Below are 24528 nucleotides of genomic sequence, written 5' to 3'. Positions count from 1 at the left end.
CCCAAGGTCACCCAGCAGCTGCATGTGGAGGAGCGGAGACGCGAACCCGGTTCCCCAGATTATGAGTCTACCGCTCTTAACCACTACACCACACTGGAGGCTTCACATACGGCTTGATCATATTTTCTTCTTAAAGGAAATATCAACAAGCTGTAGGAATCATTCCATTAGGTACTGGTTATGCAAAAAAAAATATGTATTAGACCACCTGAATAAATAAAAACTCTGAACCACTTTAAATGGCATTCACATGACTGATTTAAAGATCAATAGGCTCATTATTCCAAGTTTGGTTTTTTTTTTATTCTGGATAAGCACAGCCTCGAGGCTGAGCTCCAAAAAAACACCCCCGGCTGACTGAAGGGAAACTGTATCTGGCTGCATACCTGGTTCTGAACAGGTGGAGCTGGAAGGCCACATACTAAGCAACTCCTGACACTGTCTTGGCATTCCATGGAAATTCCAGCTGTGTTAATTTCTGCAAAGGGCTGGAGCCATTTCCAGAAGCTTCAAAGACTCCCTTCTTCACAGTATCATCCAGAGGCAAGGTAGCTGGTTTAGTAATAATAAGGGCACACTCCACACCAAGTTTAGAACATTTAGATCCAGTTGTTACTGTTGTATTATTGTCTATACTAGGGTGAGGAACCTTAAATTTTTTTGGGGGGTGGCCTTCTAGATCTCTCTCTTGGTCTCTCAGGCCACCCCCTCTCTAGTCCCACCCCCCTTATCAGCCTGGCTCCATACACTCCTTGAGTGCCTTTGCCTGACCAGAATGTGTCCTTGAACTAAGGTTTCTTGTTTCCTGGATGGAGTGTCGTTTAGGGGGTGTTCTTGTTTCCTGGATGGAGTGTTGTTGCAGTTTTGCTGCTAAATCATACGATCCAAAATAAAGATATAAAAAGGTGAAAGTTTTTCAATTTGGTTGTGTGCTTTGTGACATTTTGTTTATTGTTTGTGACTAGTTTTGACTTGTTTGTTGTTTTGCAATTTTTCATATTTTGTAAGCTGCCTTGCACACGGTTTGAACTTTGGAAAGGCGGCGTACAGAAAAATGATTGGTTGATACATATATGGCAACTTTTGCATGCAAAGAAACAAATATTTATGACCAAATTAAAGCCCCTTGCTGGTCCCCCATTTTTAATGTGGAGTTTTAATAATGAAAACATTACAGAGCTGATGTTCTGGAAGTGCCAAAGCGCTCATAGGGATATGTAACAGTACATTGCAGCCTCCATAACTTTAATTGGGAAAGTAAAGCTCTTGCTACAGTCTCTCCCATTGAAGTCAACTGGATCCAAATGCTGTTGACTACACCAACTATCAGCCTTAGTTGGCATGACGAATGATCAGAATTTTTTACTTATATGCTGCTTAGTTACAACTGACTCCAAGCGGAATGATGGGAGCTGTTCTTCAGAAAATCCAGAGGGTGACAGGTTCCTCATCCAGCTCATTAGTGTCCACACTGACTGGCAGCATCTCTCTAGGGTTTCAAAGCCCTATCTGGAGATGCCAGGTGTTTCATCCAACTTTTTGCATGCAAAAACACGCGCTCTACCCCCAAGCTTTGGCCCTTTGGCAGCTTTAGGAAGGGAACCCCAGTTCTGATTCCTGGAATCCAATGTTTCAGACCAATTACTGCAGCTAAAGACTACTACTTCCTGGTTCTATACAGCCCTTGCGATAAGGGAGAGGATCTGATAAACAAAGAGAAAAAGAATCTGTTCCAGACACGAGGAGCTATGTGAGAGAAGGCGCACAAAGAACAGACGATGGAGACAAAGTGCAGAGATGGTGGCCGCATTTCTATATAACGAGAGGTGAGACGGAGAAGTGTTAATTGGAAATGAGCAGGAAGAGTCTCAGCCTGAGAGCCCTGAAAGAGCAATATTTCTCAACCTAAGTGGATGAGGACACAAACAATCACCTGGATAGGAAGGGACCCGTGTTAACAGCAAGATATAATGTATTTTTAAAAAAAAATTGGGAGGACAGATGTGTTCAGAAAGAGAGTGGCACAGAGCTTCAAAATAAATAATTAGAGACTGGAAATTCATGTCCTTCGTGGCACAGAGATGCAATTGTAGGGATGCAAGGAAGAGAGTGATGCAGTGAAAAAGAATAATGCATCTTGCAGAGGATTTCTGGACTAGGAAAGAACAGATGATGCCCCTCTGTCATATGCTGAAATTACTCCAGTGTTATTGATCTATGATTTTGTATCTTTTGGGGGGGGGCTAGTGCAAACCTTTCAACCATTGTTTATTACATGGAAGGATTCTCTCCTCCAGGATAAAAAAAATTTCTGATTCATTCTACAGTTAAGGCGACAGGACTTACCATACTGAGGAGTCACCGAGAAATAAAGCAGGCGGCAAAGATTATACGCTTCAATCCTGACATCCTTCCAAATGCCCTGAGTAGGGAAAGAGGGGCCCCAGTCCCAGCTAAATGAGCACTGCTCCTGGAATTAAACACAAAGGCAGGTTGCTTCACAGAAAGGTTGCTTTCCTATACAGAGGAAACAAAGATTCTAAAGCAGCCTTCCCCAACCTGGCCCCGCCTAGATATTCCTAAAATGTATGTGTTTGTGTTTGTAAAATGGAGTGGCTGCAATCCTGAGCAGAGAGCTCCAGCGTTCAGCTGCAGGTTCTACTCGTTCCAGAGGTATTCTAGATACCTCCTAGATGCTATTCCCTGGCCTCATCCCATATCATTGGAGTACTGCTCGGATGTCAAAACTGCATAAGAACAGAAAACGGTCTGTTTCATACCCACTGGATCAACACCATGCTGGAAGCTAGGAGAACAGCCAGGTAGAAAAGGCCCACATCTTTGACCCACGCCCATGTGGTTCCAGCTCCTGAACTTCGAGAAAAGAGGCTGTGTTTGCCACCAGGGGAATTGCTGTTTCCACCTGCCTTGCCCTACACTCCAGCCCTAGAAGACTCCTTCACAGGTGAGCTACTTCCAGAGGAAGAACTGTAAGGAGACTTTCCAGCCCTTTGGGTTGACACATTAAAGACTGGGAGGGGGAGAATGTTCAATACTGATGCTATCTGCTTTGGGGCTATTTTTTTACTTGACGTTACTGGATATTTTTTCCTGACCTGTTGGTTAAATGAACACTTGTGGGGTTTTTTTAGCATTACGGTTGCAGTAATATTATATTTTTTATGTACCGGTATTGTATATGCATCATTACTGTGTTTAGATTTTTTTTGAGAGCTGGGTTCAAATCCTCACTGTCATGAAGCTCACTGTGTGTCCTTTGGCCAGTCACCGTCTCTCAACCTGGCCCAATTCACAGGGTCATTGTGAGGACAAAATGGGCAGGGGGAGAAGAACCATGAATGCTGTCTTGAGCTCCTTTGAGGAAAAGTGGTAAGCACATTAAAAATAATATGAATATGAATAACAATAACAACAAATAAAAATAAATAGATGCAGTAAGTACAGTGGTACCTCTGGTTGCGAACGGGATCCGTTCCGGAGCCCCGTTTGCAACATGAGCAGCGCACAACCTGAAGTGCTGCATCTGCGCATATGCACGGCGCGATTTGGGGCTTCTGCGCAAAGCGCGATTTGGCGCGTTCGTATCCCGTGACGAACGCAACCCGCAGCGATCGTATCTAGAGGTATGACTGTAAATAAATTGACCATGACTGTGGCACAATGAATTGAAGCCATGGAAAGCAGTTTTTGTATGGCTGGATAGAATGCATCGGGTTATCACAGAGTCAGTCCCACATACACCAGCAGCTTTGAGTAAAATGATATGCAAGCTAAGTGACTAGCATACAACTGAGCTATGAAAACAAAATCGAAAATTCTTTCTAGTAGCACCTTAGAGACCAACTGAGTTTGTTCCTGGTATGAGCTTTCGTGTGCATGCACACTTCTTCAGATACACTGAAACAGAAGTCACCAGATCCTTAAATATAGTGGGGGAGTGGGGAGGGGTATTACTCAGAAGGGTGGTGGGAATGGGTGATAGGCTGATAAGTGTGGAAAACCTGTTGAGGACTCTAAACGGCTGCAATTAGTCTTGCAGGGAAAGGCAAGGGGTGAGATGGCTAAAGATGGCTTTGTTATGTATAATGAGATAAGAATCCAATGTCTTTGTTCAAACCAGGTTTCTCCATGGTTTTAAGTTTGGTGATTAGTTGCAATTCAGCCACTTCTCTTTCCAGTCTATTTCTGAAATTTCTTTGTATTAAGACAGCTACTTTGAGATCTTTTATAGAATGTCCTGGGAGATTGAAGTGTTCTCCTACTGGTTTCTCTGTCTTGTGATTCCTGATATCAGATTTATGTCCATTTATCCTTTGGCGTAGGGTTTGGCCTGTTTGTCCAATATAGAGAGCTGAAGGGCACTGTTGGCATTTGATTGCATACACAATGTTGGAAGATGAGCAATTAAATAGTCCTGAGATGGTGTGTTTGATGTTGTTGGGACCAGTAATGGTGTTATCCGGGTTTATGTGGCAGCAAAGTTGGCATCTGGGTTTATTGCAGGCTCTGGTACCAGTGTCCATGTTGAGTCCTGTTTTTGTATTATTGTGGGTGAGGAGCTGTTTGAGATTGGGTGGCTGTTTGTATGCGATGAGCTATGAAAGTTAGCTTTGGTTCATCATGCTAAGATTTCCAGGGTGGTGTCTAGGGCAAAACAAGTTGTTGACCACGGCTTGAAGACATGTCTTGACTTGACCTCAGAACTCCCCACCCTGGAGATGTACATACAATAGATCTCGTTAAAGTTTTGCATAGTGACCTACAGATCTAAATTTGTAATCCTAATAACTGGCAGCTGAGCCTTACTAATTTTGGCAACCCTCACTGCACTCGCCTAGCTCCTTCCCCGTATCCCAGGGAATCGGCTTGCCTGCCAGCGTATCAAGTTACAAGGAGTGTAAACCAGGCAATGCACCTATTTCTAGGTTATTAACACTAGCGACATTCATTTCTTAGAAAACAGCCCTCTCAAAACGGAGAGATCTGTTTACTTCACCACTAACACTGATGGGCGGCCATTCTTCAGGTCCGAACAAGCTATTGTTAAAGATGAGACAAGGGCAATCTCAGACCTAATTTACAGGTTTCAGGGTGGAAAAGAAAAAGAGATGCTTGTTGCCGGGGCTTTTCCTACCCAGAGTAACTTAGGTTCATGAATTTAAATGGCTCTGCTCTGAGTAAAACTTAGCTGAATACAACCCAGAGACTTAAGACACCTTAAAGACTAACTGTTAAGTCTGCACATGGTGATTCTGGCATGTTCTCCATGGGGAAATTAGGTGATTAAAGTCATCGTGTGGAGACTTTACAACTTCAGAAATAAAAAGTGTGAAGCGAGCTTTCAAGTGCCATTAAGAAAAAGTTTCCAGAATAATATATATCTCTATCCTTTAGATTCCCATGAAGGGCAAGTCCTCTAGTTTTACTCCGACACTCACCAGCTTCTGATGGATATGAGCCATGCATTTGGGGGACCACTAACACAGACTCCCCCAGAAATCTCAGTGATAGGACAGTAACCACCCTGTAATCTTTTTGAAGAGCAGTTAAAATATACTGTATTGTAAATAAAAGTGAAATGAATAGAGGTGGTAATTTATGAATGGGGGGGGGGGGAGAGAGAGAGAGATAGCACAGCTCACAGCTCAACCCCACAACTGAACAGGCCAGGATTGCATCATGTGCCAGTATCATGGGCAGGGGTCACTCAACTTGGTCCAATGATGTCATAGCAGGATGCCATTGGACACTGCCTCCCAAAAAGCAGTCAGCTGAAATACTAACACAGTGCAGCCACAACACGCCTCCTTTGTTTTTCAGCTTTGCTCCCCTACTCTGGAGTACAACCATAGCTAAGTGATGGAGCATCTGCTTTGCACAGCAGCAGGTCCCAGGTTCAATCCCCAACATCTCCCCATCTCAAACCTTGGAGAGACGCTCCCAGCCCGTGATCTATATGGACCCATGGACTCACTCAGGATGAGGCAGCTCCTATGTTTCCATGCCCCCTTTCAATTCTATGTACCAATTCTATGACCAGAATAGCGCTGGAGTATTATATTATTTTAATATGGGCAGCATCCTGCACTGGATCCGAAGACCGCAGGCTATCCTAGGGGGTGCTAGAGGAGGCCATGTGGCACATATGATCTCCCGTATCTTGCTACCACTACAGCTCATCCCCTGGTATCTGCTGTCTGAGGTACAGTAGTCATCTCAATCTACCCGATGGCAAAACCAGCGCTGATGCTACCACCGAGCTATGGCCACTCTTGCATGTGCGTTGACCCACGTTCCTTGCAAAAGGGGCGTGTAGTTGCTGCTGTGCTCCTGTGCCATTTGTAGGCTTCCCATGGGCATCTGGTTGGCCACTGTGAGGCTAGATGGGCCATTGGCCTGATCCAGCAGACTCTTCTTACGTTCTTATGATAAAAAGTGTGATACGGGGAGGGGACCACGAAGAAGAAACCTCCCAGAGGAAACATCTCAATCCATATTCCAGCGTGACGGCAAATTTCCTTCAAGGATCCAAATCTCTTTTTCAAAAAGTTCTTGTCATAAACATGTACACAGCCCAGCACTATGCCAGCATCTTCTGCTCTAAAAATAGGACTACAGCTGTTGCAAGTTGTTTTTCAGCCCCGCACTAATTTCTAACCAACCCAAGAGAGATAAAACAGTCTAGATTAGAGCAGAACGATGACCCCTACCATGTTTTAACTAACTGTTGTTACAGAAACAGCTCCTTTTTCACAGCTTACTTAAAGATCCAATTCGGGTGTGGGCAACCTTTTCTGGTGGTTGTCGAGGGCTGAATTATTCTGCCACGTCCCTTCTCCCATTTCCACCCCCCTTCACCACCCTCATGAGATGAGGCCAAGGGCTGCCCGTTTCCCACCTAATTTAATAGCAGCATTTATATTGTGTGGGGAACCTCTGGGCCTGCTGATGTTGCTGAACTACAACTCCCATGGGCCATGTTTGCTGGGGCTGATGGGAGTTGTAGTCCAGCAACATCTGGAAGACCACAGGTTCCCCACACCTGATTTATATAATAAGGTTACATTCACAACCAAGTTTCTTTCTGCCTTATTTTTAATTACAATGTTCCCTTCCCCTGCCTAACAGGGTTCATCATTGCCAAGAGAGAAGATACCATATAAGGGATGTTATATCTCAACTGTAACAGCTTAAATAACATCACAGCCAAAATAGCAGATGTTCCTTCTTAACGCAAAAGCTGTGATCCTAAAACACATTTGCTACTGAACGGGGCTGGACTTACATCTGATTAAACATGCATAGGATCGCTCTCTCCGATCACCTCAGAGTGGAAAACACAACAGCAATTTTTATTAAATTCATGGCTCCCATTATTGCGGTGCTTAAAAGCTTTCTGCTGATGTGTCCAAACGGACCCAGCTCCCCTTCACAACAGCTTAATGAGACGTGGCTTCTTATTAGCTAATGCTTCCCAGAGCTGTCAGAGCTGCACAATGTAAGCAGCTTGGCACATGAGAAACAGCAAACGCACAGAAAGCTGCTTGGCTAAGATGCCTCATAACCCTGCCAGTGTATTCTGGCGCTTCTCAGAGCTAACTCTGGTCTTTCCCGCTTTGCTAAATTCCCTGGATGGATGCAGTCACAGGGAACAATTTTAGCCGGAACTTCTCCTGTGAAGCTGCCAACATGGTGCCGGGTCCAGCATGGTCCAGGGGTTACTAGATTCCTGCTCCCTTCGGCCCAGTCATCATGGCCAATGGTCAGGGATGAGGGAACTTGTCATCCAGCGACATCTGTCATCCAGCAACCATGTTGGCTGCTCCTGCACCTAGATCCTTCTTGCTCAGAAACATCTATTCCAAGGAGCATTGCCTTGGACAAGTTTCCAAAGGGTGGGATCGCACCTATTTATAACAATTTTCTTGTTCTCTAGCTCAGTGTTTTTCAACCTTTTTTGGGCAAAGGCACACTTGTTTCATGAAAAAAATCACGAGGCACACCACCATTAGAAAATGTTAAAAAATTTAACTCTGTGCCTATATTGACTATATATAAAGTAATTCTCTTGAATTTTTCAATTTTTCCCACGGCACACCAGGCAACATCTCGCGGCACACTAGTGTGCCGCGGAACAGTGGTTGAAAAACACTGCTCTAGCTATTAGTCTGTTTGCTACCACTCTTGCATAAAAACAGCTTTATAAAGTTTATACATACAGTCGTACCTTAGATCCCAAATGCCTTGGTACTCGGACGTTTTGGCTCCTGAATGCCGCAAACCCGGAAGTGAGTGTTCTGGTTTGCAAACATTCTTTGGAACCCGAACGTCCGACGGGGCTTCTGCAGCTTCCGATTGGCTGCAGCCACTCAGAAGCCGCGCTTTGGTTTCCAAATGTCTTGGAAGTCGAACGGACTTCCGGAATGGATTCCGTTCAACTTCCAAGGTATGACTGTATATATATTTCTCAATAAAATTAATCAGGCTGCTTCCTGTTTTATATCGGTATCAATACATTACATTGCATTTTAAATATTACAAGATTCCTCTACTCAGCAATGTTATTGTATACACAAAGAAATACACATACACATACACACACACACACCATACGTGAGAAATATATATATTTTTAAGGGGGTGGTCCAATTAGTCCAATTACCTAACAAGGCCACTGTTTCAGGATTTCCTTGATTTTATCATCATAATTTCTAACTGGACTCTTGACATTTCATGCACGCAGCTATTACCTTTCTGATGAAGTTAACGTGACATTGTCCTTTCTGTACAGGTGGAGGGCATTCCGGAGGAACCCTGTATGCTTGGTGATTTTTACTCTGCTCTGCAGCATACCAAACAGCCGAGACAAAATTAACATGAATTGCATTGACCTCCTTGATCACATCGGTAATATCAAAGCTCTGAAACAGGGAAAGATGGGGAAAATATGCATTATAGACCCAATATATTAAACAATCTGAAACACGGGATCCTTGAGGCATTGATTCAGTCACCCTGCGCTCTGGCTCAAACATTGCTTTCTTCACTTACAGGAGCAGTCTACCTGAGTGAGCAATGTAATAAATTTATGAAGTGAGTCCTCAGGATTCACCGCTTATGGTCATTTCTGCAAAACTTTAAAGCTCTAAATCAGGCTTCCTCAAACTTGGCCCTCCAGATGTTTTGAGACTACATTTCCCATCATCCCTGACCACTGGTCCTGCCAGCTAGGGATCATGGGAGTTGTAGGCTAAAAACATCTGGAGGGCCGAGGTTGAGGAAGCCTGCTCTAAATGTACTTCAGAGACTGGAAGTTCCAACGGCTGCGGAGATCCTTGAGACTGCAGGTCATGGGGAATTGCTAACACAACTACAGTAGTCCTCTGAACAAAGAAAGCAAGTGAAAGTATTATCAGAGCCAACCTTACCCTACTTAAACCATATATTTACAACTTTCAGCCAACCACCAAGTCAATCTCAGCCCTACCAGCCATGCATGGAGGCTTGCTCAGAAACTGATATACCACCTGAAACTGCAAGAACAGACCAGTTGCCTGGAAGCCACAACACAAGGCTGATGTGCTGCATTAAGCTGTTGGGTCTCAAGTTGTGTTGAGCTGGTTTTACTTAGCAGCGCATTGTGCAATGACACGCAATGGCTTTGTACACTATGACCTTGTAAGCCAAACTATAACTTACCATGACTTGCATGAACGCGCTGACTCCAAGAGAAGACCTTGCACCCAATTTGCTCTTTGCTGGTCCTTTTAGAACAATGTGGCACAGAAGCTAAACTAAGCTAAGCTAAGCCAAACATCTGATTTCTCCTTAACCACCATCTGCAACTCTGGCTTAGCTGTCGCACTATGTTAAAAGGAGGAGGGAGGGGCAAAATGGGTATGAGCTCCTCTCCAAGTCTCAGCAAAGTTTGGCTTACTGTGGCACGCAAACCAGGCCACCGTGAGACCCGGTTATTCCCACCAAAGAGCACTCAAGAGAGCAGGGAGGTCTTGCTATGCATTTTGATTCCTTATGTACATTTTTAATGACATATGTGCTCTTTCTGTGTCAAGTACTCATGTATGTTCTGCCTTCATCAAAAGCCTTAAATGCTTCCAAGTATAAACTCTATTCCTTTTCTTCATATGCTGCCTCTGCATTTCTACAATACTGTCCTCAAATGTATACCAGTCCTGAATGTCCTCAAAGTAATATGATCAGTCGTAAACAATGCGAAAGAGGAATGACTGTTTAGCTTAGAAAAGAACACTCTGCTACTATTTTATGTGTGTGTGTGCTGGAAGGCACCCAGAGTGGCTGGGGCAACCCAGTCAGATGGGTGGGGTACAAATAATAAATTATTATTATAACAGGCAATGTCAGCTTCACTGCAAAGTTTGGTATTTCAACAGTGGGAAACAAGCCTAGCCAAACGCTGTGTGAGTTGAGTTTTGCTTGCACAATGGGAGTTCTCCTTCCTCCCATGAAACCCCAAAATCTCCTTTGGAGGGCACCCAGACCCTCTGGGGCAGATTTTCAGGGTGTACAGAAGGCTTGGGATAAGGGAGAGAAGAAGAGGAAAGGGAAATCCCATTGCACAAATGAAACAGCAGAACCAGATAGAGCCCATACTTTTTAAAAGAGAAAAAAGGTACTACCAGGTTTCAGGTGACTATGCAGGATCGCCTAGAAGCTGCCAAGGCTTAAAGACAGTTGAAACTGGGAGAAATCAAATCACTTTGCCCAAACACATAATATATAAATTGGATAATACTCACGTATCTGTTGAACATGTTGTCTGTCCTCCCAACAGTGACATTATTGACCACAATCTGTGCTACTGTATCCACCCCATCAAAAACCAAACTCACTTTTTGCCATGTCCTACAAAAGGAGAACAGAACACACATTAGGGAACCCACTGTGCCTTAATGATCTGGTGCAGATGAAACATGGCTGAAAAATCCAGTCATCATTAGGAACATGCATGTCCTGCCTCACTCCTACAAATTCCCTCTAACCTTCCCTTGTCTGCTATAATTCTGTTTTAGCTTTCCTTCAGCGCTGACTTGTTAAGCATGGTTGACACTCACCAAAATTTCCAGCTTGATCATGAGTTGTAAACCTAGATTTGAAGTGAGTTTGCAAATGACGAGAACCCTGTGGTTAGTATAAAGTGTGGCAAACCTACAGCTAAACCCTGGATGTGTCAAGGAAAAGGATCACACTAGAAAAAGGAGAGAAACTGAGAAAACCAGTGTGCAGGGACCCAGCCTAACGTGCACACAGACCTAGACCTACAAAACCCACATTGACAAATGATTTGAGCAACATCCATTTCTAGTCTGCTCCAGGGACTAACTCCCAGGTAAATGTGCTTAGGAGTACAGCCTAAATCTTGGTATCATAACTTATGCCATTCTCATACCTGATATCAAAGGGAGTTTTGAAATCTCTGCTGTATGTCCAGTTATCCAAGGATATCCATGCGTAGGCCAGGTCATTAAATCTGTAATAAGGATCCTATTGATGGACCACACAAAATATTTTTTTAAAAAACTGGTTGTTAAAAGGCACCATTGCAATGTATATATATGGACACACTGCTGTTAAGGGTATTAGGGTTTGAAACATGCAGGGAGGAGACTCTGAACTTCTTTGCTGAGCATCTAAGTGCTGTCATTGATGCTCAAGCCAGAATGCTCTTTTCCTGCTTTTCCAACAGGGAATCCTCTGCTGTTCAGCAATACCAAACTTTGCAATGAAAATAACATCAATAATGAAGGCAAATTATTACCTATAAACTTTATCAGGCTTGTACAAAGCATGTTGATTCATTCCCATGAAATGGCACTGGACATTTGCAGAATGTCTACCATTCATTCATACCCCCCCTTTCCTCTCTTTTTTCATTTTTCCATTCCAACCTCACCACAGTATTCTCTCCATCTAAGCCATCTCACAAAAGCAAGTATTAAATAAAGAAGAGTTCATCTCCCTTATCAAAGCTGAAAGAGGGAAGAGTTAATAATTAACAATAAGGAAAGAGTTGGGAAATACACACTCGGTGAATCCCAACATTTTAATCCTCATTATGCCAGCATTAGAACTCTGGAGCCTTTTGAAGGCAAACAAGTACAATTTTTGCCTGAAAATAATTAATGAAGATAGCCTGAGATTTGAAAAAAGGGGGGAGAGGAAGAAAACCTTTAGCCAACCCACGTATGTGAAAGAGTGATGCATATTTTAGTGAGTCTGTGCTAAATATAACCTCTTTACCGGAATATTTAGCACTACTGTAGGAACTAAGGAGGCAGAAATCATTCTCTTCAGTATGTGTGTTTGTGTACGGGTGTGTATTAGGGATATTTTCAGAATGACTCCACTGCCGTCTGCATAGCAGGTTAATATTTAATTGTATCTACAGCTATTTAATTCCTCCCAGACAATTCACAGGGGAATGAGGATTATATATACTAATCTTTGGGTGTGTGTTTTTGAAGGCTAAAAGGCAGAGAAAGCTTTTAGAGTGTTCATTCCCCAAACAATTTGCCAACCAGAGAGGATCACTAGTGTGCTATAAGAAACAAATTAAAATACCCACTTTGAAGACAACCGCTGAAAAGCAGGCTGTACTTCTGCCAAAGGGGAAAAAATATGAAAGGCTCTTATGAAATTTGGGGCCTGCCTCTTTCAAAACAGCCTAGAGTAGGGCAGGTAAATCCTTCTGTCTGTATCAGGAGTGATTGTCCCTTCCTGCCTTCATCTCTGCAAGAGCAACTGGCTGCTCAGGGTATGCATCTTCCTACTATTTCCCTCATATTTAATTCAGAAAAGCAGTACCTCACATATGCACAATGCCGTTTTAAAATCACAGAGCCGAGGAGCTGGTAGGAACAGAATGGGCATCTAGTCTAAAGCTCAAATCACAAAGCTGAGCAAAAAAAAAAAAAAAAAAACCCCAGCCAGTCCCAGATCAACGTGGATGGTGCAAGCAGAGATCAGGTATACCACACTAATAGTAATGTGGGCTGGATCCTTCCTCCCCACCCCCCACCCCAATGGGCCAACTTTGATGGGTAGGTCAGGCTGCTCACCTGTCGGCTGCCTGATATCATCACATGCGGTCCTTTGAAAAGGCAGCTTGAGAGTTAACCCAGGGGCGTAGCAAGGTAAATTGGTACCCGGGGGTAAAAAAAAATTGCCCCCCCCCCCCGGAAAGGGAAGGTCAGGTGGTACCTGGTGCGGAAAATTTCTTGTCAACCCCCCCATTGATTCCCCAACCCCCCGCAAAAATGGTTTTACGCTATTTCATATTTTCTTACAGAGGAATAATAACAAGTAATAATAATAAAAACTGTTATTTATATCCCACCCTCCCCAGCCAAAGTCGGGCTCAGGGTGGCTAACATCAGATACATAACATTGGTATAAAATCAAAAAATAATTAAATTACCTCCTAAAAACATCTCAAAATCAAATTAAAGTCTAATTAGATGGCTTTCCACAGGGTTAGGGTTGGGAACAGTAAGTGTTCTCTGAACTGAAATTTCAGCCTTCATGACATAGGAAAACAGCCAAGTGAACAGCTATTTTGGTGGAGGAGGGTCAAGATATTAACCGATATGCATGAAATTTCATATATAGCTATATAATCCCTAGTATAGTAAGATAAGACCTTCGGAGCAGACATTTTCAAAATAAAATGTCCAAAAAAAGTTCAATTTTTTTTCAAAAAAATTGTTCCTTGATAATTTGTCACCCCCTCCATTATGGAACCCGGGGCGGCCCACCCCCACCCCCACCCCCACCCCCACCCCCCCTTGCTATGTCCCTGAGCTAACCCCCTCTTTTAATATCTAAAGGACTGTTGTATTTTAATATTTTGTTAGAAGCCGCCCAGAGTGGCTGGGGAAACCCAGCCAGATGGGTGGGGTATAAATAATAAATTATTATTAATTACTACTACTACTACTACTACTACTACTACTACCAGCAGCAGCTTGCAAACAGACGTCAGAGTAATGGCTCTCAGCACCCCTTAGCTGCACTAGGAAGTTTCTGATGGGGCACTCCCTGGGGCAGCTGATCCCAATGGGGCTCCCTGTCAGCCCCGCTCAGCTGAATGGCACTGAGGGGGAGCTCCATTTGCCAAGGAACATTCAAGAGTGCACTCCTTTGAAGCCATGTCTCTACCCAGCATCCCATATTGACGTCTGGGATGGGGAAGGTGGGCAATGCATGCACTGGGGGAAATGGCCTCATGGGCCAAATTAGGACTTGCTGGGCTTAGTTAGGCCTGTGAGCCAAAGGCTGCCCACTGCTGGGTTAAGTAACCACATTAAGACTGCTTACTACCACATTCATAAATCAGGAAAAGTACCTATCTCTTCCAGGAAAATGATGTGTCTCGCCAACACATTACTGTGCCACATCAAGTAAAAGAACTGAGTGCCTGTCTTGAGATCGGTGCCAACAGATATACCACTGAGCCCATAGCAATTATCATGTTACCACATACCGGCAGTTGCTGTGAGGTAAAATTTGTCGTGCTCTGGTGTGATGCCAGATCCCACAGAGAAAGAGCTAAGGCTGAAGCCTCATGGATAGATCCAAGGGAGCAACTTGTTCCAGCAGAGGACTGAGATCTTTTAGGACATAGGTATATTTCCCAGAGCCTCTGGGGCCAATATCAAATGTTTACCTTTAACATATCTATACTGTCACAATGTAGCAGGAAAAACAGTGCTGGGGTTAGGGCTGCTATACAGCAAATGGTTAGCTGATTAATCAATTAGATGGACATAAATTTGCAAATGAATTGAAAAACCACAATGGGTTGTACTCAATTAAGTCTACTCAGAAGAGACCCACTGGAATGAATGAATCTACCAGTAAGTTAGTCATCCTGTCAATTAATTCCCGTGAGTATACTCTGAGGAGGACTAGTGTTGAATGCTACCCATAGGTTCTGAAGCAAAAAGCACATTGTCATTGCTTTCGGATGATGCAAACGTTTCTTTCAGAAAGTACCATCTAACAATACAGAGGACAGAATGCGTCTATGAATGACAGGTGCTGTCCATGGTTTTTGTAAGAAATAATTTTTGTTAAAATGCTTTCCTAAAAATGAAACTTTAGTGTTAAGGTAATCCAGTTCATGTTATGTGTCCCAGTTCACCAGAGCCTGAAGCAGTACCAGAGAGGACTTCGGATTTTCTCATGCCTAACATGTTGAATAGGGTGCCCTCTCATAAAGTTTTATTTTAGTCATTTATATTGAATTCTCTGCATTCCTGCTTTTATTTATTTTTAATATTCCTTTATATTCCTCCTTTTGTGTTGCACTGTTGTTTTACTTAATATTGTTTACTGATTTATGCTATAGTACACTTAAAGAGATTTTCAAATATTAAACAGCCTATAAATGCTTTCAATTAATTAATTAATTAAAATAATAATACAATTTGTTCTAAGTAAAGTGGTTTGATTGCCACACAACATGTAAAGATTACATCTTACAACTGTCTCTTTTCAAAAGAAAACCCCACTGTCGGGTTCACTGCATAACCCTTTTCAGTCAAGAAGAAAGGCTTCTATTTTAAGTAGACCCTCCTTGGAGCCCAATCTCCTCTTGAGAGGCACAATGGGGCTTTTTTGAGGCTGTTCAGCCTCCCTGCCTAACAGCTGATGCACAGAGTAGCGCAGCAGCACCTCTGTCTCACGAGGAGATCCTTCCTGGAGTCCAAAGAGGATGTCCATGTCCTCTGAGGTGGTTCTCCTCATGAGCCAACCCACCATTTCCAGGTTCCTGGCGGCCTGCATTCGCACGTTCATGCACAAGTGGAGAGTTGCCTATATAGCTTCCTCATCCCAAAGCTCACACTGCGCTGGGTGACTTCCAAGCTCAGGCTTTTGTTTCATAAAGCACGCCCAGCTTGTCTTGAGCGAAGGTATTAACAGTCAGGGGTAGAAAATCTGCTTTGCATGCTGCAAGTCTTGGGTTCAATTCCTGGCAACTCCAGGTTCAGCTGAGAGACAACCAGGGGTGGAATCCTGCCAGTCCATGCATGGACAATACTGAGCTAGCAGGACCAATGGTCTGACTCAGGATCAGGCAGTTTCCTGTGTTCTTGTGCTATGTCCCAAGTAGAGGAAGTTTAGTGTTTCGACTATTTCATGAGAGACATCACTCACAGGAAGAACGCAAAGCATCCTCTTTGCTTTCTCCCTAACAAACCACAACATACCAGAAGTGACAAAGCCGTTGCAGCAGCACACTGCTCCTTCACAACAAACCTTCATGAGTTACCGGTAGATATTTAGCTGTAATTGTGGTGTTTAGCTTATTTTTTTAGTTGCTGGTTTCTTGTTTTATTTGGTTTTAGTTGCTGTTTTGTTAATGGTGTTTCATAGATTGCAATAGTTTTATTGACGATTTGCTAATGACTTTATATGATCCATGCTGTATCTGCAATGTTCTGTCCTGTCATGTTATTGTTCTTTATTGTTTGTAAGCTGCTTTGAGCTTCATTTAAATGAAAAGCAGCATAGAAAAATAGTAGAGCAAAATCAATTCAAAATCAAAGTCTGGTTTATTGTTAAGTACCAACACAGGATGCCTGCCTTATACTGAATCAGACAAAGAGTCCGTAGAGCTCAGGATTCTGTATGCTGACTTGGCCACGACTCTCGAAGATTTTGGACAGGATCTCTCCCAGCCCTACCTGGAGATGGCAGGAATCGAACCTGGAACCTCCTGCATACAAAGCTCTGCCACGTAGCTACTACCCCCTCCCTGGCCAGTGAAGTAACAGTTGTGTAGTAAGATTTCAAGTTACCACATCCTGAAAGAAAGCTAGAAAACAACACAGTTCAAAAAGGCATTTTAATGCTCTACTGTATTATCTTTAAGGTTTTGTCCTAATGATTCCCTTTGCTTTCTGAACAGCCAGCTTCCAGCTCAAGAGAACAAACTTGGCTGCCTCGATAGTGTATACAGAGGGAGAAAAATAATTAACCAATAGAGATAACTGGAAAATGGTTTTCATATATCATAGCGTGCAAGAAATAGCAGAGGGCGGGGGGGGGCATTCAGTTCCACGGGGGGGGGGGGAGGGAACCATTCCAGTTCAGTCACTAGTCTGGAAAAGAAGAAGAAGAAGAAGAAGAGTTTGGATTTGATATCCCGCTTTTCACTACCCGAAGGAGTCTCAAAGCGGCTAACATTCTCCTTTCCCTTCCTCCCCCACAACAAACACTCTGTGAGGTGAGTGGGGCTGAGAGACTTCAGAGAAATGTGACTAGCCCAAGGTCACCCAGCAGCTGCATGTGGAGGAGTGGAGACGCGAACCCGGTTCCCCAGATAACGAGTCTACCACTCTTAACCACTACACCACACTGGCTCTCTGGCTAAAGGTTTACATGTGCAGAAAATTTGAGGATTATTGCTCTCATTATTTCTTTTTTTTAGCACAGATGATTGCAGAGTAATTAGCACAAGATCTGTGACTTGTGCTGCTTCCTGTTACTGTGTTGCTTCTTAGTACAACCTACAGCAGGGCTGGGAAATCTCTGTCCCTCCAGATGTTGTTGCACTCCAGTTTCCACCATTCCCGGCCAGCATGCCCAATGGTCAAGGGCTGGTTGGAGCTGCAAACCGGCAACGTCCAGAGGGCCACAGGTTCCCCACCTTATAGCATGATAAGATGGTGAGGATCTGGGAGAACACAGGGGGTTGGTTCCACTATAGGAAAAGTCAAGGAAAATGTGCCAAGTGTCAGATCTAAGTTGTAACAGTTTGTTTTTCATTATAAAACATATCTTTTTTTCCAAATATGTATTTGTTCAGCAGCCAGCATTCTGTTAATGTAAAGGAGGAACTGACGGCTTGTTTAAATCACTTTTGGAGCCACTGTTTTCTTAAGACAGGTGGTGAACTTGGTATCATTATAATACAATTGCCAACATCCCTGGCCATTGACCATGCTGTCAGGGGATGATGGGCATTGGGAGTTCAACATCTAGAAGGCCATAGCTTCACCATCCCTCTGCAGAGAGACAAAGGTCTTGCTGCCCAAAAAGATGCTTCAAGTTGTAATCTTGGTGTCTCACCATTTAGCAACACCAGCTCCTGGCACCACACGCCCAAAACCATTGCTGCCAAGTGCACACCAAGCTCAGAAGAACTTTGTGACTTGTAACTCACAGATTTTAAATGAAGTCTTGGAAGCCAAAGGGAAGCAGAGCAGAATTTCCCATGGTAATACAGGTTTACATTGCTCTAGAGAAAATATGTAGATTCATATTTCATGGCAAGATGCTTGTTTAATGCTTTTGTTACTTTTGATATACCATATTTACTCAAATGCAATACGCCATCAAATGTACAACTCCATTTTCAAAACCTTGAAATCAAAAAAGGATTTGCTGGTGAATGTAAACGCACCATCAAATCTAATGTGCACCCTAATTTTCGCAACGTAATTTGGCCCCCCCAAAGTGCTCATTATGTTCGAGCAAATACAGTGGTACCTTGGTACAGTGGTACCCCGTGTTACGCACGCGATGCGTTCCGGATCGCGCTACATAACACGGGCGTGGTTAATACGAAAAAAGGGGAAAAAGAAAAAACCTGGAAGTAGCGTGATCTGAGCGCTTCTGCACATGCGCGAAGTGCACAGAAGTGTTCTGTGCGCGCTCCGGAAATGCTTCTGGGTTGCGGGTGTTCTTAACTCGAACGTCCACAACCCAGGGTGTGCGCAACCCGGGGTATGACTGTACTCGAACGGCTTGGCTCCCGAACAAATCAGCTCCCGAACACCACCAACCAGGAAGTGAGTGTTCCGGTTTGTGAACACTTTTTGGAAGCTGAACGTCCGACGCGGCTTCCACAGCTTCCAATTGAGTGCAGGAAGCTCCCGCAGCCAATCAGTGACCACGCCTTACTTTTCAGACCGTTTTGGGAGTTGAACAGACTCCCGGAACGGATTAAATTCGAGAACCAAGGTACCACTGTACGGTATTTCATAATGCTGCTTGCATGAAGAAAACAAGTGCAACCAGCTGGGCGGCTTTGACAGTTCCAGGAAGGAAATCGGAAGGACAGGGAGAGCAGAAAGTCTTGATACAAGTTTCTGAAATGCACCCAATGAAGGGAGACTGCAATGAGGTTCTGGAAGTGGCTGTGGTGGGCAGAGACAGAACCAAACATCAGGGAGGGACAGAATGTCTGTTAGGTGCAGCTGCATCTGGCAACCTGAAACACCAAAGAAAACAATGTTGGCATTTTCCTATCACTAATACCAGCAGGGTCTTTTAAAATTCACTTCTTGTTGTTTTTTATTTCGCAGTATATACAGGCAGCTCGGCATAGGGAAGCTTTTTAAAAATGTTTTGTTGTGTTTTTATACTTTGCTGGGAGCTGCCCAGAGTGGCTGGGGCAACAATAAAATTATTGTTGTTATTATGACGTAGGTCAACTGTTGTTTTTCCTGGCACAGAAGTCTAATGTGTTTAGAGTTACTGTACTCTCTAGCAAGGGTGGAGCACTAGGCCTGAGGTGGCGAGGGGGCCTGAATTTGGTCCTCTGGGCCTCACTATCCAGCCCAGGCTACACTCCTCACTTGCCCCACCCCAAGCCCTCCTTGAGTACTTCTGCCTGGCTGCAATGTGTCCTTGAACTGTGACATGGTCTCCAGCTCGCCTGGATGGAGAGGTCTGTTTCTGTGGGCAGATGCACACACCATGCTTTTAAAGCATATCCAACACACATGTAACGCACATGTATTTGTTTGCAAGATAAGCGCTGAATTGCGAGTTATGCCTTCCATTAACCTTGAACAACAACACCAGCACAACACCTACAAAAATACACTTGCATGCACTTTACATCTGTAAAAATGGCCTACTGGAAATTTAGGCAAACTTAGCCTTTGTGCTATTCCTAAATTTACAATGTTTCCTTTAAGTGTTCTTAAAGTGTTTTTTTCAAAATGAAGTATTAATGCTTGATTTGTATTTTTATATGATGTATAAATGCTTCCATTTAAAAAACAACACCTTACTCTGATTATATTACATATTTAATGCTATATATATGCATTTTGATCCTAATTCCTGCTACTGTGCAGTAATTACCGTACTTTGCTTAGCACTTAAGACACAGAGAGATAACTAGAATGCTAAACAGAAGGTTTTTCTAGAAGACAACTACTTTTCTATGTGATGGGAATTTATATGTAGATATACGGAATAGAATTCAATAATTGTGGGCCATCGCCTACAGTCTGAATTGGCAGAGTCCAGTCACAGGTTGATCACCTCTATAAGAAACAACATGCATTGTAGGCCTACTTCAGTGACACCTGTTTTCCCCTTTGCCATTTAATGTACATGTAGAGAGAGAAAGTATTTGCACCAAAAAGGGATAAATAAAATGCGGTACTAGCAAATGATCCAAAAATAATCAAACAGGGTCAAGCCATCTTTTTTTCTTTCAAGGGTGAGATACCTTTTGGGGTAATCTACCCAGAGCCACAACTATGAGTAGGGTCAGAGACAAAAGTGGACAAGCTTGGAGGCAATACCAACCCCTTTCCTCCCATTTTCCCCTCCTAGTTGCCCAGATAAAATAAAGCTACGGGCTGCAAGAAATTGGTGCAAGGATCACATGCAGCCCCAGGGTCAGAGTCTGCTCAGCTCTGCACTTAGTTATCTGAAAATATTATTATCATAAATGGCCATAATGGAATGAATGAAAAAGGCTGAAGTGTTGTAAAGGCTTTAGAGAGAGAGGCAGGGAAAATGCAGAACATAATGATTTGAGCAACCGTTTCGCTTCACACTCAGGTCTAGTGCATCACCGTGCTATAGACCTACATATCCAATTGTTTTTCAGCTAGTTTTCGCCATTCTTAAATATATTCATTGTCTTAGTTGTTGCTCCCTGCAACACACACACACACACCTCTATTCTCCTGGGCAAGACCCATTGAAACTAATGGGAAGTATGCAAAAACATGGTAGTGATTTTGCTCTGCTGAGCTGCTCCTGCTCTTTTCAATAAGGCTAAGATGGGCAGGAGTTCTTACTGTACTATCTATACAGACTTTGGATGCAGATCAGGTGGGCCTTTGGTCTACATCAGGCATAGGCAAACTCGGCCCTCCTGATGTTTTGGGACTACAATTCCCATCACCCCTGACCACTGGGCATGTTAGCTAGGGATGATGGGAGTTGTAGTCCCAAAACATCTGGAGGGCCAAGTTTGCCTATGCCTGGTCTACATAACCGAGGAGGGCTCTTCCTATGCTCCAATGAAGAACAGCACTGCACACTGCAACTTTTTGCTTCAGGTTCCACTAGACCTCCAAAAAGATTAGTTTGCACACACCCAGGGGCCCATTACTTGTACCTGTATTAAGTAGCGAATGCATCTCATTCCTGTCGCTCGCTTCACATCACGTTTAAAACACAATGCTTTCCAGGGCAGTCGACCGAGAGCCTTGAGGAATCAAGTGAGGGGCATATGCACGTGTGAACCAGTTTAAGAGGGTTGTTGCGGATCACAGACACATGCCCTTCCCCTTGAAAACAGTGCTGCAAACCGCCGTGATATTTCTTTTCTTAAAAATATAAAGCGGTCTAGAAATGAAATGAATAACAACAACGACAGCCAAATAAACGTGGTAACCAACCACCACCCCTCGCAGCTAATGGCTTTCCGCTGGAGCGTCCAGCAGCCGCCACTCTCACTTTCCAACCAGCGCAGCTGAAGCTGATTGGCTGGCTGATAGCGCCAGCGAGATCGTACCTGGATGAGACCGTGTCGGAGCAACGCGGTGTGCACGCACCCGGGCACATCGCCTCCCAGCACCAGCGAGCCGTTCCCGTTGCTCAACCGCCAGCTCCCCTGCAGGCTGTGCACCTCCGGCGGGGCGAGAGGCGCCGTCGATCCGCCCCGCCACGAAGCAACCAGGAGGAGCAGGACCGAAAGCGCGCAACCAGGAGCAGGACCGAGAGCGTGCATCTTGGAGACCCCGCGAAGGCAAAGAGCAGAGACGGGAGCCACGTGGGATCAAAGCCCACCGGTGCGGAGCCGGCAGAGGAAAAAACGCAAAAGCCCTGCAAACAGTTGGATGAGTCGGTCCGGGGAGCTATGCACGACTTGTCGGACTTCCCCCGCACCCCCCCCCCCCGCGAAGCGCGGCTGCAAGTAGTTAGCCTGGATCAGCTGAGAGTTTCTCGGAGGTGGAGACTCTCCTGCGCCCTGCAGCCTTTGCGCAGAGGGAGAAGCGCGCCTGCGTGCTGCCTTTCTCTTGATGTGTACATAAGATTGCGGAAGTTATCTTCCGTCGCAGCGCGTGACCGCAGTCGATCAAGAAGAGGTGGTGTCTGATCCCATCCATGCGTTTCCCTAACTAAAGGAATAGGGTTGATCTGAGCACGTTCCCGAATCGAGGAACACAGCAACCGCTTTCGGGCGCTCCTTCCCAATCCGAGTTGCTTCTGACTGCTCTCCACTTTGCCCAGTCCCTTTCCTGGCCCAAATCGGTTGCCTGCGAGGTTTTTCGCCCCCGCCCCATGACTCAGGCCCTCGCCCCTCCGGTGCGCACGACTGCCCACTACTCCACCTCTTCCCTTGCTTACTGCAATTGGTCAGTTCCTGGATTCACATTGTTCCCTTGCAGAGTTTGGGTCAGCTGTGATGCTGTTTGCACGAAATGGTGTTTACGAGGAGTAGGTAATCACGCAGCCGCGCTAATGTATTCCGTTTCGTGAGTGCCATCTAAGAACTGGCTTGCAATCTCCTGCCATCATGGACCTCCATTTTATGACACATGGGAATATAGTGTTTAATAAAATGAGATTTTAATCCTCTGCTGTCAGTTTTCAATTTATTTGTTGCTGCAAGTTATATTTTCTCCTGTTCGCTGCCTTAAAGTAATTTGTGATTCAATGATAGTATAGTGCCTTTAGTTCCTTATTGCCTTATACAGTAATTTTGTTTGTTTCCTTTTTAACCCCTGTAATTTTGACTATAGATAGTCGTTAAATTGCAAAAATAAATGAAACGTGGTTTCAGGTTTGACCTCTCCTTCAAATTCTTTTTGTCCTTCACAGCTCCTTGAGGTTTTGCACCCCATAGACTCTCCTGCAAATGTTTTCTGTTCTTAACCAGCAAATACTGCATTTCAATAAGATCACGAGTTAGTGTGAGTTCAGCAAAAGTTCCAGAGATGTTCTCAATGCTAGCTCTGTTCTGTTACCAGCTCTTTAAATATGAGAGTAGCTGGAAATTAGACAACTGAGGAGTTCTAATAAAGAGAATACCGTAGGTCCCCAATCCTTTTCAAACAAATTTGATTCTATTCTTTCAGAACTTAAGTGAGAAAAGGACCTTCTACCCCATTGCAGGTGTTAATGTAGTAAAGCAAAAGCTATCAATGATTATTGTGCTGCTTATCTATAAATACACTGCATTGCAGCTTTGTTGTGTGCATAGGCTGCATCTCTTGCATTTCATGGGCTTTGGACTCGACCTATTTAAAAAAAAAACCCACCACTTTTGGAAGGTACATATAACAAACATTTGTGTTCAGGCCTTGTATATTGTTTGTGCGGCAATTTCCAGAAGTGTAAACCCCCGTCCAAGAGAAGGAAAATGCCATTGCCTTGCAGCTATACTCATTCATGAGAAAGACTTTAGGAGTAAACCCTGATAAACAATCCGTACTTGCTGCCTTGTGGGACATCTTTGGGAGAAAATGCTATGGAGTAAGCCCTACACAAATCCAGAGTGGAGTCCCTACAACGGTTGGATGCCACCTTGTACCCCTCCTTCCGGTAACTCCTGCAGCCAAATGTATTGCTCTGCTTTCCTTTGGACCACATCAGTGAGACGAAGAGGGGAATCTTGCCGTCTAGGTGGCCCAGGACCTCCATACACACTGCCCAGGCTCTGGGGAGGTCACTTTGGTGCTGCAAATGCAGCGGTTTGATGTCACGCCTGGAGGAACACTCCATTGTCTCTCGAGACAGAAAGATGCCAACAAACCCCCATCTGTGGTCCAGTGGTACAACACTTGCTGTATATGGCAGTAGTAAGGAGCCTCCAGCCTTACTGGGGGTGCTAAGTCACCCAGTTTAGCCTGCTGGGCAGTTCTGAAAAGCCCCATGACTTCAGACATGGCAACCACAGTTGTCACAGAACATACAGCTTATTATGTACATGCCCAATTGTTCCTTTGCTGGTGGACTTGCTGTTTAAATCTGGCACCGAACACAATCCCCACTGCTTTCAGCAAGGATTGCATGCATCTGATGTCATGTGATTGACAGGTAGCTGGCTCCACTCATTTGTTAGATGGAAGTTTGGCATGTTTTTGATCCAGCCTGGTGGTTGAAAGTGGTTCTCCACCCTGCCATGCCCATGTCCTAGGATGGAGTTGAGCTAAAATGCTGACAAACACACAAACCGGTGCAAAGCAATATACTGTAAATAGG

General features: G+C 44.2%; 1 protein-coding gene across 3 annotated transcripts in view; it reads right to left on the bottom strand.

Annotated features, from left to right (window-relative positions):
* The window catches only part of MANBA (mannosidase beta), a 53290-nt gene extending 31215 nt beyond the window's left edge, over positions 1-22075 (bottom strand). Inside the window, exons 1-5 of one of the 3 annotated variants that reach the window (XM_033160379.1) lie at positions 21836-22075; positions 11450-11544; positions 10800-10905; positions 8772-8942; positions 2347-2470 (exon numbers count right to left, since the gene is read on the bottom strand). In XM_033160379.1, the coding sequence (XP_033016270.1) occupies positions 2347-2470; positions 8772-8942; positions 10800-10905; positions 11450-11544; positions 21836-22051 (712 nt within the window). In that variant the 5' untranslated portion in view covers positions 22052-22075. Of the gene's footprint in view, positions 1-2346; positions 2471-8771; positions 8943-10799; positions 10906-11449; positions 11545-21436; positions 21641-21835 lie in introns of those variants that run through there. The other 2 variants (XM_033160380.1, XM_033160381.1) reach the window with 2 other exon arrangements.
* Positions 22076-24528: the final 2453 nt, after the last annotated feature.

This window comes from Lacerta agilis, chromosome 9 (genome assembly GCF_009819535.1).
Source record: "Lacerta agilis isolate rLacAgi1 chromosome 9, rLacAgi1.pri, whole genome shotgun sequence".
NCBI classification, from domain to species: Eukaryota; Metazoa; Chordata; class Lepidosauria; order Squamata; family Lacertidae; genus Lacerta; species Lacerta agilis.
Note: the sequence above shows the minus strand (reverse complement) of the source record. Positions and strands in the feature narration are given on the sequence as shown.